The following is a 15,903-nucleotide window of genomic DNA, read 5'->3' on the forward strand; positions in this document are numbered from 1 at the left end:
TATTATTATTATCATCATCATCATCATCATTATTCATGGATTCAGGGCCCCTTTCACTACCGTTAGCACGTTAGCTTTGTTTTTCCTACTATACGCACGAACGATACAGTTTATCAATTGTCACTAAGGGCTGTTATCCATACAACACCACCTGGAACGCTTTGAAGCACATGCCTGGAGAATGCCAGCACCCACAATTCCCATCGGTACTGGTGACTGAAGTGCGCTTGGTGCAAGTGCAAGCGACTCTGTTAACCGTCTACGGCGCTACGCTCGTACGAGGACGTGGACAACTGCCAATGTCCTCCTTTTCCGTCTTGTTCTATTTCGTTCAACTGTTCAATTATCATGTGTGAGATTGTCTTGTGGTTTTCTGGTAAACTACGATTAAACAATTTACCAAAACATGCTGGTCGCACCCTTTAATGAAGAGAGGCGTCAAATAATTCGCACTAAAACAAATTCTTATTTTTAAAAGATCATTTTAAAAAGCCGCCATTCGATACTCTAATATAAAACCATGTGCGCTTAATGGCTTTCTGCAGAATTCCTATATATGTATGTATGCATTTCAGTCATCTGTTTTGTAATTTTGCTCACACTATTTTTCTTTCAGGCGACGGAGGGCACCAGAGCAGAGGGCGACTGAAAAAGCACGCCATGTTAGACGAAAAGATAAAAAAGTTCCTGGCGGTGAGCACTGAAAGCTGTTCTTGTCTTCGCTCCCCTTCCTCTTCCTTTTGCCTATGTCTTTGTACAGGAGTGGCATTCGCATGGCATGATGAGTGGACGCTGTACTTAGAAACATGTATACGCCTGAAAAATAATTTCTATCGCCATTAATTGGTCATATTGCTTTCATGTATTGTGAAATAAGTAAGGAAGTTACAATAAATAAACTGCCCTCAAATTTCGTTAACCCACATTTCGGCGTATCTGTGTTTCTTGGCTGTACACCGGGCACAATTTGCTGTTGATTTTATTTTTCACAGTTGTTTTCCTCAGTTCAGCTACAATGTCTTCTATCTTTGCATCTGTTGATTCATTTCTTCTCCTTCTTGCTGTGTGACTGTACACTCTATCTTGTTCTTTATTGTGAATACTTCGCTCTTTCTTCGACCTGGATTTTGTGACTGTGTATTGCTTCCTTTCTTTTTAAACTTCTTACTTTTCCTCCTGCTCTTCTTTTCCTGCTTCTGCCCCTTTTGAAGAGGAGTAACTTGGTCCCGGCTTTCCCCGCCCAATACCCCCTTAGTGTTGTCCCTGTCGTGAACTATCACCCTATAGGAAGGCAAGACGCGTTGGACTTGCAAAGGATCTTTGGAGAGGCATTGAGAAGCTGGATTTATGTCTTTTATTTGGAGCACCAGCATCGGGCAACTCATCTGTACTCTTAACCTCTTACCATTTCAGCACTCCGTTTGCCATAAACTAACCACTTGTGTGTGCGTGATGCTGGGCCTTGGGGTGCAAGAGAATCGGAAAGGAAAAAAGCGGAGAGCCAGCGAGGCGTGAGTGAGCTAGAGAGTTGTCTAACTGACGATCTGGTCCCCCGGCCGGGCCCTGTGTTTGTAGGCCCGCTTACCCTCAGCAACCACCACAACAGCTGTGGTCCCGGGGGCCCTCGCGGGGGTTCCGTAGGCGGGTCCCAGGCGGGAGCGGGGCCCCTCAGGGGCCACGCCTCAGACGCTCGCCGCTTCACAGAGCGCAGAAAGAAAACGGTCCGCTTCGACGGCCGACACGACTCGGGCATAGACACCAGTTCAACGTTCACCTCGAGCGAGGACTCGAACCCGGGAGGAGGAGGTTCCAAGGTACACACATGAGCCATAGCCATACGCAGCCAAGGCGTAGCCCAGCCTAGGCGTGCGCGGGTGCCGGCCCGGCCACGGGGGAGTCGGCCCTAAGCCGCGCCAGAGGGAGACAGTGACATGCATATCCGCCGTATCCGGCGTTAAATCTTTCTCTCTCTCTCTCTCTCTTGATTGGTCATAGAGAATGCATGATTCGGATTCACATTTATGAGCGTGATTATTGTTATTTTTTTTTTTAAATGACGTCTTTTAGGGCATGTAATAGTTTCTGATGAACCCGTGGCCAACCGTCTCTGTACACCAGTATACACAGCTGTTTAACGAGGCGCACTTTAAGGGACACAGGGCATCGCCACGCATACACAGCAAAACACGCACGGGCATATTAGAAAGCATAAGCCCTTGCGTCTGACACATATACAAGAGCTTGTTCAAAAGTAACATAAAATGTCATATCAAACCGTGTGCTGAGTATTGTTCTTTTAGGTGACAGCAACGCTTCATTGCCCTAGACCGACGCCAGTATTAAGTCGGGCTTCTCTAGTTCAGTTTTAGGGATTTATTCTTAGGGAGTTAAATAAAATGTTGTATGTACACCGTTGTACCAAACAAGTTGTAAATGCCCTCATTACGGAAAGTATTTTTCAATTTTTCCTTGCGTTTATCAGTTTTCCCTATTATCCTACGCTTCAAAAACTATAGTTCTTGATAGAGTACCCGATGATTTCCAAAACGCCAATTTTCTCAACTTTTTACTCCATTTTCTTACTTTGTGCTGATCTCTTAAGTTTCTCTTTGTGCCCTTTTCTATTAGCTGTACTTTGGTGTCCCCATCCTGACTCTGGGGAACTGCTTTCTATCTGCATGGCTATAGAATACAATCTTGGGTTTTATGCCTTTTAGGTGCATTGCTTGTTTATTTAAAATTTGCGGTTCACAATTATCTGATTGAAAGTATTGTTCTTTCTTTTGACCGTTATCTGCGCCCCGCGCCGCTTCCTGTTTGGACCCACCCTGATGTCAGTAGAACAGACACTGCAATGTATTTAAATCAGTATTTGTGTTCTATTGTATCTCTTGTGTTTATTTGCAATAGTTACCGTAGTAACTTCGTGCATTGGCGTTTGAATGATGAATGGCAATGTTTTCTACCGATCATTAACTTACAAGCATAAATGATTTCAAGAAAGCAAATTTTACGAGTTTTTGTGAGAGAGAAAACAATTTCTCTCCGAAAACAATTTCTCTCTCCACGACACAGTGAAATAAGATTCTCATTAACTTGTTCGTGTCGACTTGCGTTCTGCGAGGCTATGCCGTGTGCAGTTCTTAGTATGAAGTAATTTTTCAAACGTCGAAAGTTCTTTGACTACGCGTATACCATAGCTCGTTACACGGTTTCACTTCCCGTCGGACTTAACTGTTTTGATCGCCCTTATTATACTTCGAAAACTATTCCCTTCGTTCTAAATTTTTCTATTAACAATCCTCATTTGAAAATTCAAGTTTTAAGATTTAGAATTTTTTATTGTCTGTACTCTTTCACCGCAAGAATCTGCTTCGTAAATCGATTCATTCTGTCGTAACTTTATAAAATTAATTATCTATAAGAGAAGTTTGGAAACGCGGCGACATGTGTCCTCTTCTCTTCTACACTCCCACCGGTCATGACTCGATGTTGCTCCCCCACAGCACCCGCACTCCTGGCAGACTAGCGCCGACGGCACCTCGCTCATCGGCCACATGATCCTACGGAAGTGCATCCGCGAGCCGCAAGGCTCGGGCGGATCCTCGTCCGGCTCGTCGACAACCTCGTCCATCCTGGGGCTCAAGGTGACGGGGGGCAAGCTGCTGCCCGGCGGCCACATCGGCGCCGTCATCGAGCGCGTCAAGAAGGGCAGCATCGCCGACCTGGAGGGACAGCTCAAACCAGGTATGTGCGAGGGCGTGGCGGGGCGGGGCGGGCGGGGAGAGACGGCGCGGCCAGCTGACTGACACGCCCCTCTGTTGCAGGCGACGAGGTCCTCGAGTGGAACGGGAGGGTGCTGCAGGGGCTGTCGCACCAGGAGGTGTACGACATAATCGCCGAGAGCAAGCAGGAGCCGCAGGTGGAGCTGATGGTGTGCCGCACGGGGCTCAGCGGGGTGCCCGGCGGGGGCCCCGGTGGGGGCGGGGGACCCCCGGGGCCCGGAAGAGGCTCGGCCATGGGCAGGTCACTGCCCGCTACCGCGCACTTCAGGGCGCCACCAGTCCACAAAGGTGCAGCCCCCTCACACAAATACATATACTTTCTTCTTTGGTGTAATTAAAACGTATGTCGGGGTCAAGGGTGCTGTGCTGCACGGACTATCTCACCGCTATGTGGTGCAGTTCGGCAGACGTTTCGGAGTTAATTTTTGCAGTTTAGGTTGTTTTTCCTGCGGAGATCGGGATTAACTTTTATTGCAGTTCAGCCATCGGCCGCGTCCGAGCTGTAGCCCACTGACCCCACTGTACTAGTTGTTGCTTCCCTGTATGTAAGAATCGACTAATTTTGTGTATTGCCTTGCAGGTCGTCTCGTTATTCTCTTTATCTTCTCTCGAATCTCCATCTTATTCTTAGTGCTTCCTTCTTTCTTCACGAACGACCCTAGATCTAGATAGCGTTGCCAAGAGACTGCCTTCTTAAGGGTCATTTGGGCATATACATTTTTATTTTTTTGCAACTTTTACCAATATGTTTTCGTGTACTTTTGACAGAATATGAATCGTCTATATATATGTTGTGTTGTGTATATGCACAGTAGTGACTAGAGACTAGGAAAAAATAATAAGTGCACTGTAGTGTCCTTTAGTGTCTCAGGTTCAGCCGGTTCCTGAATTACGTGTGCTGGAATTTAGAAATGAAATGTTTCGATAGATTCGGCAAAAAAATACATTTTTATACTATTGTAATTTTTTCACCATTTACTTTTATTCCCCTTACCCAGTCTTTTCTTTCTCTATTCTTTTACTCTCTATTCTACGAGCCAAGCTTAAGTTTTCAATCAGGGAGCAACAACTTGTACGATAGACCTTTTTCGCTAGAGCTTGTGGGAAACAATTATCCCAGTAGGCGAAAGGTGTGAGAACGTGGGTCCCATCGGACAGGGCGCGAAATTAAGAGACACGCGACTAAATGACCACAGAGAGGTCGTAGGATAAGTTCGTAAGTTGGGGGGGAAATGGGGGGGTAGTTTTGTGAACGACAAGAAGTGTGTGGTAGTTCGCGCCCCTTTGAAGAGCAGACGAGGTGACGGGTGTGCGCTGGTTGTTGCAGACGTGTACGACGCGCGGAGGGACAACCCCGCCGTGCTGGTCACCTCGCCCGGCTCGCCCGACCTCCACGGCCAGCGCACGGCCCCCCGGCCTCCGCTCAGCAAGGCCAACGCCAACGTGGGAGGGAAGATGCAGGTAAGAACCGGAGCGAGGCCTCGTGTACTATCAGCGCAGCAAGAATTGAACCACTCTGACGTCCATATTGCAAGCGGAATGAGTTCAATTTTTTCTGCGGTGGTAGTAAGCCTTTGTGCTGCGGAACCAATATTGACGCCACATTTCTTGCAGGTGAAGCTGTGGTTCGACACGGGCGCTCTCCAGCTGCAGGTGACCATCGTGTGCGCGGCCGGGCTACTACCGAGAAGAAATGGCGAGCCGCGGAACCCCTACGCCAAGATGTACCTCCTCCCGGATAGAAGGTACGACCATAGGCTCCACAACACTCTGCTCCTAAGCAGTTACCGAAATGTGTTACTTCGTGCACAACGCATTTTAAATGGCCATCTGTAGGTCGAAGTAATTTGCGTCACAAAGCCTAGTGGACCCTAACCCGTAACCCTGCTTTGCAGTGACAACTCGAAGCGGCGGACGCAGACGCTGGCGCAGACTAACGACCCACGTTGGAACCAGACGTTTGTCTACTCGTCCGTCAAGCGCTCGGACCTCAAGCTGCGCGTCGTGGAGATCACCGTCTGGGACTACATGCCGCATCGGACCAACGACTTTCTGGGCGAGGTGCTGGTGGAGCTGAGCGTGGCGGCGCTGGACGCCTCCCCGGAGTGGTTCTACCTGAGCGGGCACGGCGGCGGGGGCGGCAGCCACCACTCCCACCACGCTCTGCACGCCCACCCGCTCTCCCCCACGGACCACCTGAGCCCGCCCGGCCCGCCCAGCACCACGTCGCGGCTCTCGGACTCGGACACGTCCGAGTGCGACCTGGACGACGGGCGGGAGCGGCGCGTGGCGGACGGCGCGTCCATCAGCAGCGTGGGCTCGTCCACCAGCCCGCCGCCGGACCTCAGCCTGGACGGGCTGGGCAGCACGCGCCGCTCGCGCCGGGACATGTCGCCGCAGGGCCGCAAGCGCGCCGCGCACATGGCCCGCGACAAGCCCGTGTCGTACCAGCCGCCGCGGGTGGCCGTGGCGCAGCTGGGGCCGCGGTCGCACTCGGCCGCGCCCGCCGACTCGCCCTCGCTGTCCATGCACTCCCGGAGCAGGTCCAAGTCGCCGCGCAGGTCCTCGGACCACCACGTCGACCCGCGCAGCCTGTCGCCGCCCGACGACCGGTGCGTAACAACGAAGATGGGGCGCGGCGCGGAGGTGCAGAGTTCTCGGACGGGTTGGTCCTAGTGCTGGCGCGCGGCGTACAGAGCCCGAGGTGGGCGAGAACCCCGACGCACGGACTGCCTCGTTTGAGAACTCTGCCCAGGCACCACCCCTCCGCAGGCACCTCAGGCTCCACGCACCGACAGTCAACGCGTAGTGACGACTCTTTTTGTCTTTCCGCAGGGGCGGCATGGGGGTCGGCGGCCACGGCTATATGCCGAGGTTCTCGCGGTCGGCCACGGCCACGCCGACGACATCGCCGAGGCGGCAGCTGCCACAGATCCCGCCCGCCGTGCAGAACACGTTCCGGGAGCGGGATCGGATAGCGAGGGACAGGCTGGACCGAGATCGGTTAGATAGAGACCGGCTGGATAGAGACCGGTTAGACCGAGATCGGCTGGAGGCGGATCGTCTGGACAGGGATCGGATAGACCTAGACCGAGGACCTGCGCTTGTGAGTAGAATAGAAAAGGGAACACGCCCAAGAAGAGCCGCTAAGAGTGGCGTACGCTATCGACCCCCAATGTTATCTAACGGTTCTCCCTTTCGTTTCCAGGACGCGGACGATAGGATACACATGCCCCGGCATTCTATGAGACATCGAGGAAGCCAAAGAGGCCATCAGTCAGGTGAGTGTCAGACGCAGAAGACGCCCCCCGTAGCGGCGGCTCTGGAGATTATCTCCCTCTCCATCCAAGCCATCCCCGTCTGGACGGTCGGCTAACCACTGCTCTTTTGCCCGCAGCCGACTGGTCTCAGCAGTACACGGGGCTCTCAGACAGCGACCTGTCCACGTCCGGCCGGGGCACCACGTCCACGTACCGGATGAACCGGAGGCACCGCTCCCCCGACAAAGACATTGTCGTCGGTGACTTCGGCGATTCTGATATCGAGTCTGTCGTGTCTGTGACCAGCAGTGCCTTCTCCACGCAGTCTGAGCGGCCGAGGGGCTCGCGCGGAATCAGGTACACGCAGCTGTCCACAAGGCACGTATCACCTCGTTATTTAGTAGAGCGACCTGAGGCGGAGTGAGTGATTGGAACATCTTGGCTCTCCCCTTTTCTTTACTACGCCGTACTAACATTCTGTCTCTCTCTGCCTGTCTTCACTTTCTTCTCTTTTCTCACTTCATTTTTCAACTCACTCCATCTTCTCATTTGCAATTTCTTCTTTTGCTTCTCTACTTTTTCCTATTCATCGTGTCACCACCACGAGTAGATTTCACTCGCTGTGTGCTCTCTACCCCTTCCAGTGCTCTTTATTCTCCCGCTCCGCCTCTTAGTCTAAGCGTAGAAATATCATGTCGAACCAGACCTCTCTTCTTCCGACAGTCGTCAACATACGTCATAAACCATTCTTTGCACAATTGTGTGTTATCATAGACATCAATCATGGTAAATAGGAGACTAGTGTGCGTGTAAATAAAAAAGCAATCTAATATAGTTACGCACTTTTTTAAATGGTAAAAGTTCCCCCAACCTTGCATCCATTCGGAATGTGTGTTTTTTTGGGTTTTTTTGTATTTTGTTAGGCCGGGGGGGGGGGGCGGCGCTATGAGCATTTGGCACTTGCAGTTTGTCTTATACCTAGTGGCACACGTTAGCAGCCAACATCGAGAAATCGCGTAGTCTACCGTCTACCCTCTCGTAGCTCTGGCGCGTCACTGTTGGTGTGCCACTTGGTTTCATAGCGCCTTACGGACGCAGGGTAGGCCACCGGCTCAACAGCAGTGTTTTGGTAGTAGGCCGTTTGCCTGCCGCGCAGGGGCCATGTGGCCCCTAATAACTCCTTACGGGGGTAGGGTAGGCCGCTCGCTCAACACCTGCGTGTTGCTAGCTGGTTGCTTGCCTATCGTCCAGGTACCCTGCATGCATTCCCGTTTTTAGCCGCATACTTAGCACCGTGATAACATCGGGACCCCATCTCGGAATCAGTGCATTAGATTTGCGGAGGTGGGATTATTTCTCACGAATCCCGTCTTTCCCCTTCTGTGCTTCTGGCGTCTGGCGTCTGACCGCGCCCCCGCGCGTCTGCTTACAGTGGCAGTGAGTTCGGGGGGAGTTCGGCCGGGACCATGACCAGGGGTGGACGCCAAGGCTCGCAAAGAGGGGCGTTCACCCGCAGCCTGTCCAACACGGACGTGCCGCCAGAGACTGAGGAACGGGACAGCCGGCCGAGCAGCAGCCCCGTCGACCAGATTCAAAGCTACAATGGTCGGTCCTCTCTCTGCATTTCATTCACTATACGCCAGTATCCTGCGTAAATTTTCATGCTTGTCCTGGTCCTGCTGATTTGACTTTACCTCTTGTTTCTTTCCAGACGGCAGTCTCAGCGACACAGCTTTAGGAACTCAACACAACATGGGCGGATCGCGCAGGGTTAAAATGGCTGGTGGTACCACTGGCAAGATGGCGACGAGTATGGGCAAGAAAAGCTCTTCGACGTCACAGCTGTCGGCTACCGGTGAGAGAATCGGAGGTAACGCGACGGCGTAGCTAAGCGCCCTCCTACTTTGCTATAAGTCTGCGCTAGGGAAAGATCATTTTTATCTTTCACAGTCAGTCTTTGGGACCGTCCAGTGACAAGTGATGAAAAGGAACGACGAAAAATGTTGTTCTCTTTTGAAGGTTCCACTTAAATAACATTTAATTTTGACTGACTGTAAAGATAATTTTCATTTCTAGAAATCTTGTTTTGTTTTAAATATTGGAAGAATTAACGTGAACTATCATATTTTGTGTAAGAAACTGAAAAAAAATGAGTTCACATCATATCTAAGAATGATTACTTCAGACGCTTTATAAGTGATTTTTAGGATGTGTTTTAAAAGCGCTTTGCCTTCTAGCATTACCACCACCTTTGTCAGGTGGCTACAACGGGCAGTGCCTCTTTTCTTAGCAAGCTGAGTGCTGCAGCAACCCCTCCCGTCTGCCGCCCTCGTCACAGATCTACCTTTTTTAAAAATGATTCTTGATTTAAATAATTTTTTGTGCTGGTTGAAAAATAGTCCTGATGAAGGATTTCTTAAGGAACTTAAACGTCAACGAGATATTTTTTTCTCGACACGCCTTACTTTTATGTTTTAATATTAATTAAGCAACTATTCTTTACTTCAATTGGGCTACTATTAAAAACAAGGTTTCACATCTCAAGTGAGGATCTTAACCAACTTATTTTGCTTACAGTTTCCTTTGTCAATCTCACGACATTTTTTAAATTTATTTTTTGTAGATACCTCACATAACGGTGGTCTATGGGCTCGGCGGTGGGGTGCTGCGGTGTGACATGTGTTTCATATGTGATAATGACCATCGTCATGTTATTCGCTCCGCGCACAGGCCGAAAACGTAGGTTAGGTTTCAACCGGAAGGGCAAGTCTTCCTTCACCGTGCACCGAAGCGAAGAAGTGCTCCCGGAGGATGTCCGGCTCCTCGTCAGGCAGGCCAGCTCCATGTCCAGCGACGGCGAGGGCTCCGGGGACGGAGACAGCAGGTGGACCTCACAGCCTCCCCCTACCCCCTCCCCTCCCACGATCCCTGGCCTCGCGTCGCTCTGCAGATTTCAAAAGTGTCTGACAACCTTGCGGTACTGTAACCACTTTATGGAACGCATACAAGGTGCCCCGCTGGAGTAAATGCGTAACTTGCTAGCGTACACGGGTGGGCAAAGGTTTGCTTATCGTCTCTAGCATGGCGCTTTATGGCCCCGTGGAAATGGTTAACCCATTCGCTCGTCTCCATGCTGGCTAGTATACGCATTTGCTTCAACGGGGCGCAGCGACCACCCCGTTGAGGGAAAAAACGGCATAATACTTGCGCCGTTTGTACTGCCATTATAACAAGCAGTTACTCTATGTTGTAATAAGGTTAACAATATATGAAATTCATCCAGTTACGACCGTTCGGTACTTTCACAATGGCGTCTGCAGACCGCCGGGGGGACTCAGCTGCTCGTTCACTCTGGTGGAATCTTGATGTCGTATTGTTCGATTCTGATCCACCCCGTGCAAGGCGCCCCACTTTTCCCCCTTCAAACTCCTCGGGCGGCCCCCTGGCCAACCCTCATCCGCACCATCACCATCTAGAGCGTGTCTCGAGTCTTAATCACAAGTCCCCTCGCAAATCAAAGCAAATCTAAATTGCCGTTGATTTTGTAAAAAAAAAAAAATTATTTGCTTGCAATGTTCTTGCCAAATGTTAACGTAATCTATTGTCCTTTTCTTTGTCTTTGCCTTCTATTTCTCTTACGATTCAACTGACGTACGGCCGTCGTTTTGAGAGGGGATCTGTGAAAGGCTCTCACCTTAATGAAACGAGATTCGAGTCCCAATATAACATAGGACTAGAGGGGATGTAAAAGGGGCACGGTGCCCAGCCAGAAATGTATTGTTAAAAATGTCATTAGGTGGCTCAGTTGTTTGTTTGAAATTCAAAAGTCAACGTTGTATTAGCAACATTATTTACAAAATCGCCACCGATTTAACATATATGGTGGTTCACAGACGTTTTCCTTTGTTTTGCTTTTACTGTGTCGCATGAAAGCGTGTGGGCGGGTTGCATTCTCGCACGGGCACATAAGGCAGGCGCCATGGGGAGCGACGTCAAGCAAGCCCGCCCGCACGCCTGTATGCGGTACAGTATGGTCAAAATAAAAGCAAGAGGCCTGTGAACTACTATCGTATATATTCGACAAATCGAACTCGTTCTGCTATTAATATCGATGTCAGATACCTTTGATTAAACTTGTAGCGATATCGACATTCAATTTTGTCTCTACATTTCTGGCTGAGGAGGTTTTTTCCCCGCAAAGCAAAGCACTATTTGTTGCAAGTATCCGTGACGTTGTTGCCGTAGGCTCGTCATCGTGTGGTCTTGTCGGTTTTGCACGACACGACTTTTAGCATGGTTGTCTGCTAGCAAACAGTCGTTACTGACGAGTTTGTAGAAGTATTGCTAGGATTTGTTTTGTGTAAAGAACGCACGGATTATTCATTAGCAGTTTTTCATATATAATGTAAACGTTGGGTGCCTCTCTTGTCCCAGGTGTAACGTAACGATTTCCCAACCAACTCCCAGTCCAGCTCATCCTTTCCCCGGCACTACTTTTCCTGCAGTCTCATCCCCATCATTCTTACATTTCTCTATGGATTTGGAGGTTTGGAGCGCTAGGCCGCTGCTTGCTGCGCTTCAACTAGTGTGTGCCAGTGCGACCAGCCAAACCTGGAAATTCTTGCACATTTCCTCTACTTTCCTGACCCGATGAAGGGTGTCAGGCTGGCAACGAATTTCTAGCGTCGGGCTGGCTGCTGTGCTGTACAGGGTAGGGGGCCCGGCTCGGGCATGGCAGACTGGCAGGCCAGGCTGTGCTGGGCCTCCCGCCCGCCGTTTTGTCTCTGTAAATAACATACCCTGTGGTTATCTGCACTGCCGTCTCTACTGATATTATAATTATTATAACTTTTATGTGTTATTGTTGTTAGTTGCCAAGCGAGTGAGAGGCAAGAGTTTTCTACAAGACCGTTTCATTTTTATTATTTTGCGAGCTATTCCTTGCTACACGCCGATGGGTTTTCCCCCTAACTGGATGCGAAACCAAATCAGCTTGCCGCGTCTTTTTCTTTCATAGTTGAAAGATGCCCATTCGCTTGGCAACTCATTGACGACCCCTTGTACATATTATGACGGCCGCCTAGCGTGAGTCTAGCGTTGTCTTGCTGCATCTCACAAAGTACGTAGGCGCTACTTGTAGTTGGACATTATATATATACCGTTAATCAAGTCGTTAGACCAATTGTAGCATCTAGTATTTCGCACGCTGTGTTGTTTGGGAGAGCTGTATACAACCTGTGCATTAAAGGGACGTGTAACGTCACAAGTCGTTGGGGGGTCGGGTCGGTCCGGGTCGGTCGGACTTGAGTCCTGCAGCGAGGCGGCGCTAGGCGACACGCGCGACGAGCCACCCGTCGCCGTGGGAACCGCATGCTGTAGTCCGTAACGTTGCCGCGGTGACACCCTTGGCGTGTCGCCATGGCGACTCACGACGCGTCCCCATGGCGACGCCATCTTAATTTATGTGACTTCATCTGTTGCTTTGATCGTTTTGATGTTGTGTGATGAATGTTTGTCTTTCTGCTGCCGCTGTACTTGTCTCACTCTCAGCGTGTCGCAGCAAGATTGCCTGGCCCGGGGGGCCGGGGGCCGGCACTCGCACAGGGGGGCACTATAGTGCACAGGCTGGCTCCCGCTGGGGAGGCTGGGCCCCCCTGGGGGCACGCACCGCGCCCCAGTATGTAGACGTAGTGAGCGAGATCACGGGCTCACGATTTGAATTTTCTTTGCCAGAGGGTGGATCTAGAAAACGTAGCTCCCCTAGCAGTACCATCTCGGTCCAGCGGTCCCAGGAGGTGACCCCCCATCAGCCGAACACAGGCAGTCTCAACAGCATTTCTAGTTCCGACGGATCTTCGTGAGTAAAAATTACACACACAAAAAAACCTATCCACTCTCTACAGTATGAACCTGTCGGTCGGCACTTGACGACGGATCGGGCCAAAAAGGAGGGGGGAGGTGAGGGTGCGGGAAGTTTCAGCCTCAGCTGCACACTTCTCTTCTGTGTACTTTCCAATTCTCACCTTCACGCTGTGCATTCCTAAACTTTCTGCTGGCTCTAGCCCCGGCTTGTCAGCAGTTTTTCACGTTATATCGTCTCTCTCTCTCTCTCTCTCTCTCTCTCTCTCTCTCGTCCGTATCTTTTTATTTTTCTCTATCCTCTTCCTGCGCTGTTTTCCTCCTTTTAAAGCAGGCACAGTGCGGGACCGATCCGTTGTTTCTCAAGTGCACGTTTAAATCTTAAACAAAGTTTAAATAAATCTGAAATTTATATCCTTGGACGTATCAAGCTCGACACTGGTGTCCCGTGTGGCAGGGCTGTTGTAATCGAGTGTCCACCAGTACCGTTCGCTTCGCGGGATTTATAAACTGCCGACCGGTGCTACTAACTTACATGTACTAAATAATATTCATCTCCTAAGTTCTGTAAAACAGGCAAAACTTTTTTCGTGGGGCTTTAAAGTTACCATGTGACACCCTCTGTCTTAGTGGTGTCGCAATGGCTAGAACATACCTTCAAGTATGCATGCAGTTTAATTAGCACCTGAATTTACTCCAATCTTTGCATCTATCTTCTCTGCCTTCTATCTGCCACGGGGTGCCCGAGAACAGTCGTACGATAATCCCTGCCCCTCTTTGCTCGAGCGATCGGCATCCAGTCATATTTCACGTCCTCTAAAGAGAATGTTTCGCACCTGATTGCTATCGTTTTGTGTGTGTACTTTTTTCACCCGACCATTTTGTGACCGTTCATTACCTGGGTACAGTCATATCCAAGTGAGGGACGACACGTAATGAAGTGAAGCAGTGTGAGTGGTGCGAAAGTCTAAAATTTGCCAGTTGATCAAGAAAAAGTAAAGACAAACGAGTGTGTGAAGTAGAATTTAAAAGATTCAGAGGCGTTACCATGGTATGCCTACTCAATCGTCAAGAAAGCTGTCCCGCCTTCACATAAACGTAAAATTATCGACTTAGCACAGAACCTTCGTCCGAGCAGTCGTACTATGTTGCACCTTCACGCTCTTTGCTTTTCTAGCTCTGCACGGGGGCCTACTGGCCTTGTCGGTTTTCTGTGATTCTTTCCTCTCCTTATGACCTTTGGCGTCACTGTGATCAGCATAGCGCCCCACTCTGAGCTTTCGTTGTGGTCTGTGTCTCTCGTTGACCGTAGCCAGTTATATTCTTACTCAGAATAAAATATAGAGATGCACCTATTTTTTCAGTTTCAAAACTAGGTATTTTGCGCCATTCATGTGTGTTTTACACCATTTCATTAGTATCAAATTTAGGAAGCCCTCCAAGGACAATTTCTACACTATAAACGTAGAGGTCACATAGCTTGCCAAAATGTTGACATATTCCTTTTTCAATGCAAAATTTTTGCATTATTTTAGAGATTGACAAAACTTTGCCTCTCTTGAAAGAATGTTGAAATTTGACATTCAAAGAGGCAAAAAGGATTGAAAATATTGTTTCTCTCTAAAAGAATGCCGAGATTTGGTATTCATGAAAGAATGCAATAGTTTTGGCAACCAAAACGGCCACGGCGTTCAGAGTGTTTGAGTTGCCGTGCTCATTGGTCAACGTTCTAAATGTGAAAACGATTTAGTTTTTACCGTGTATGTGTGGTATTGTGGTTTGAGACAATTGTGTATATCTTTGCTTCTCTAGTAAGACCTTGCCTCTATGGTTTGACTAGGTTTATTATTTATATAGAATAATTACAGTAATGGGTGTATCGTATATCCCTAATCAATGACGACTTTTATGCAGACTGGCGTATTTCTTGCCCTAGTCTAATTTTGTTAAAGCCGACCTCTTCATGCATGCATTTTTATTTGTACCTCATTTTTATAAAAGTCGTCATGGGAACGTAGACAAGTAGAACGATTTGTTTGAATAGCTGCGCTGATTTAGAGGGGAAACTAGCATCTCGTCTGCTAACGGCATGCCGCGGCTATCGCTTCTACTTTGCTGTAACATTCCTTACCTCACATTTTACATCCTCTCACCTCATTCTCTATCTCTCTGGGAAAGAAAGACCCAAGAATATTTCCTGATGCAAATCCTTTTTAAATCCTCGATCACTAAACAAACTAAAATATTATCAACCGTTGCTATTCCTCATAACACACATCCACTTTGGTGGCAGTATGCTCCAACGGCCCCGGGATCTGACGGCGATTAACACGACCGCTTCGGCCACAGGCTGTTTTAGTAGTGGGGTGAAATGAAAGCACAAAGAGAGATTGCCATACTACGGTGTTGGCCCAAGTGCGAGAGGGGTATCTCTCCCCCCGGCCGTGGTCGGGCACCAGTCAGTCCCGAGGCGCGATGGGCCCTTTTCCCACCGCCGAGCTAACTTGCCCGTCCTTCCTCAGCTGGGCGTCTATGCGGGGTTCCATGGGCCCCGACCCCAGCGGCGCCCTCACCGACTTCATCGAGGGACTCGGCCCTGGCCAGCTCGTGGGGCGCCAGGTGCTTGGAGCGCCTTCCCTCGGGGACATCCAACTCTCCATGTGCTACCAGAAAGGGTACCTGGAGGTGGAGGTGATCCGGGCGCGGGGGCTGCAGGCCAAACCGGGATCCAAGACGCTGCCAGGTGAGCCATTTTACAATATGTGGTTCATCATCAGAAACTCCGCGGAGAACATAAAAACTTAACTTGCATTATCTTTTTCCCCGTTGTAGCACCATACGTAAAAGTGTACCTGGTGAATGGCAAGCGATGTATATCCAAGAATAAGACTCATACGGCGAGAAGAACTTTAGACCCTTTGTATCAACAACAGCTTATTTTTAGAGAAAATTTCGCTGGCTGTGTACTTCAGGTGAGTCTCTCTCTCTCTCTCTCTCTC

The 15,903-nt window shown here is 49.6% G+C and overlaps 1 protein-coding gene across 10 annotated transcripts in view; it reads left to right on the forward strand.

The window, feature by feature from the left end:
• LOC113207980 (regulating synaptic membrane exocytosis protein 2) overlaps window positions 1-15,903 on the forward strand; it is a 74,018-nt gene that overhangs the window by 53,018 nt on the left and 5,097 nt on the right. For 3 of the 10 annotated variants that reach the window (XM_052264535.1, XM_052264534.1, XM_052264540.1), the window contains exons 4-17: window positions 1,576-1,814; window positions 3,507-3,747; window positions 3,828-4,073; window positions 5,113-5,246; window positions 5,400-5,530; window positions 5,681-6,397; window positions 6,621-6,891; window positions 6,994-7,066; window positions 7,183-7,423; window positions 8,478-8,650; window positions 8,757-8,915; window positions 9,776-9,929; window positions 15,427-15,647; window positions 15,737-15,876. In XM_052264535.1, coding sequence (XP_052120495.1) covers window positions 1,576-1,814; window positions 3,507-3,747; window positions 3,828-4,073; window positions 5,113-5,246; window positions 5,400-5,530; window positions 5,681-6,397; window positions 6,621-6,891; window positions 6,994-7,066; window positions 7,183-7,423; window positions 8,478-8,650; window positions 8,757-8,915; window positions 9,776-9,929; window positions 15,427-15,647; window positions 15,737-15,876 — 3,140 coding nt within the window. Of the gene's footprint in view, window positions 1-616; window positions 694-1,575; window positions 1,815-3,506; window positions 3,748-3,827; window positions 4,074-5,112; window positions 5,247-5,399; window positions 5,531-5,680; window positions 6,398-6,620; window positions 6,892-6,993; window positions 7,067-7,182; window positions 7,424-8,477; window positions 8,651-8,756; window positions 8,916-9,775; window positions 9,930-12,778; window positions 12,903-15,426; window positions 15,648-15,736; window positions 15,877-15,903 lie in introns of those variants that run through there. The other 7 variants (XM_052264542.1, XM_052264541.1, XM_052264538.1 and 4 more) reach the window with 7 other exon arrangements.

This window comes from Frankliniella occidentalis, unplaced genomic scaffold, assembly GCF_000697945.3.
Source record: "Frankliniella occidentalis isolate FOCC.00 unplaced genomic scaffold, Focc_3.1 Scaffold20, whole genome shotgun sequence".
Taxonomy (NCBI): domain Eukaryota; kingdom Metazoa; phylum Arthropoda; class Insecta; order Thysanoptera; family Thripidae; genus Frankliniella; species Frankliniella occidentalis.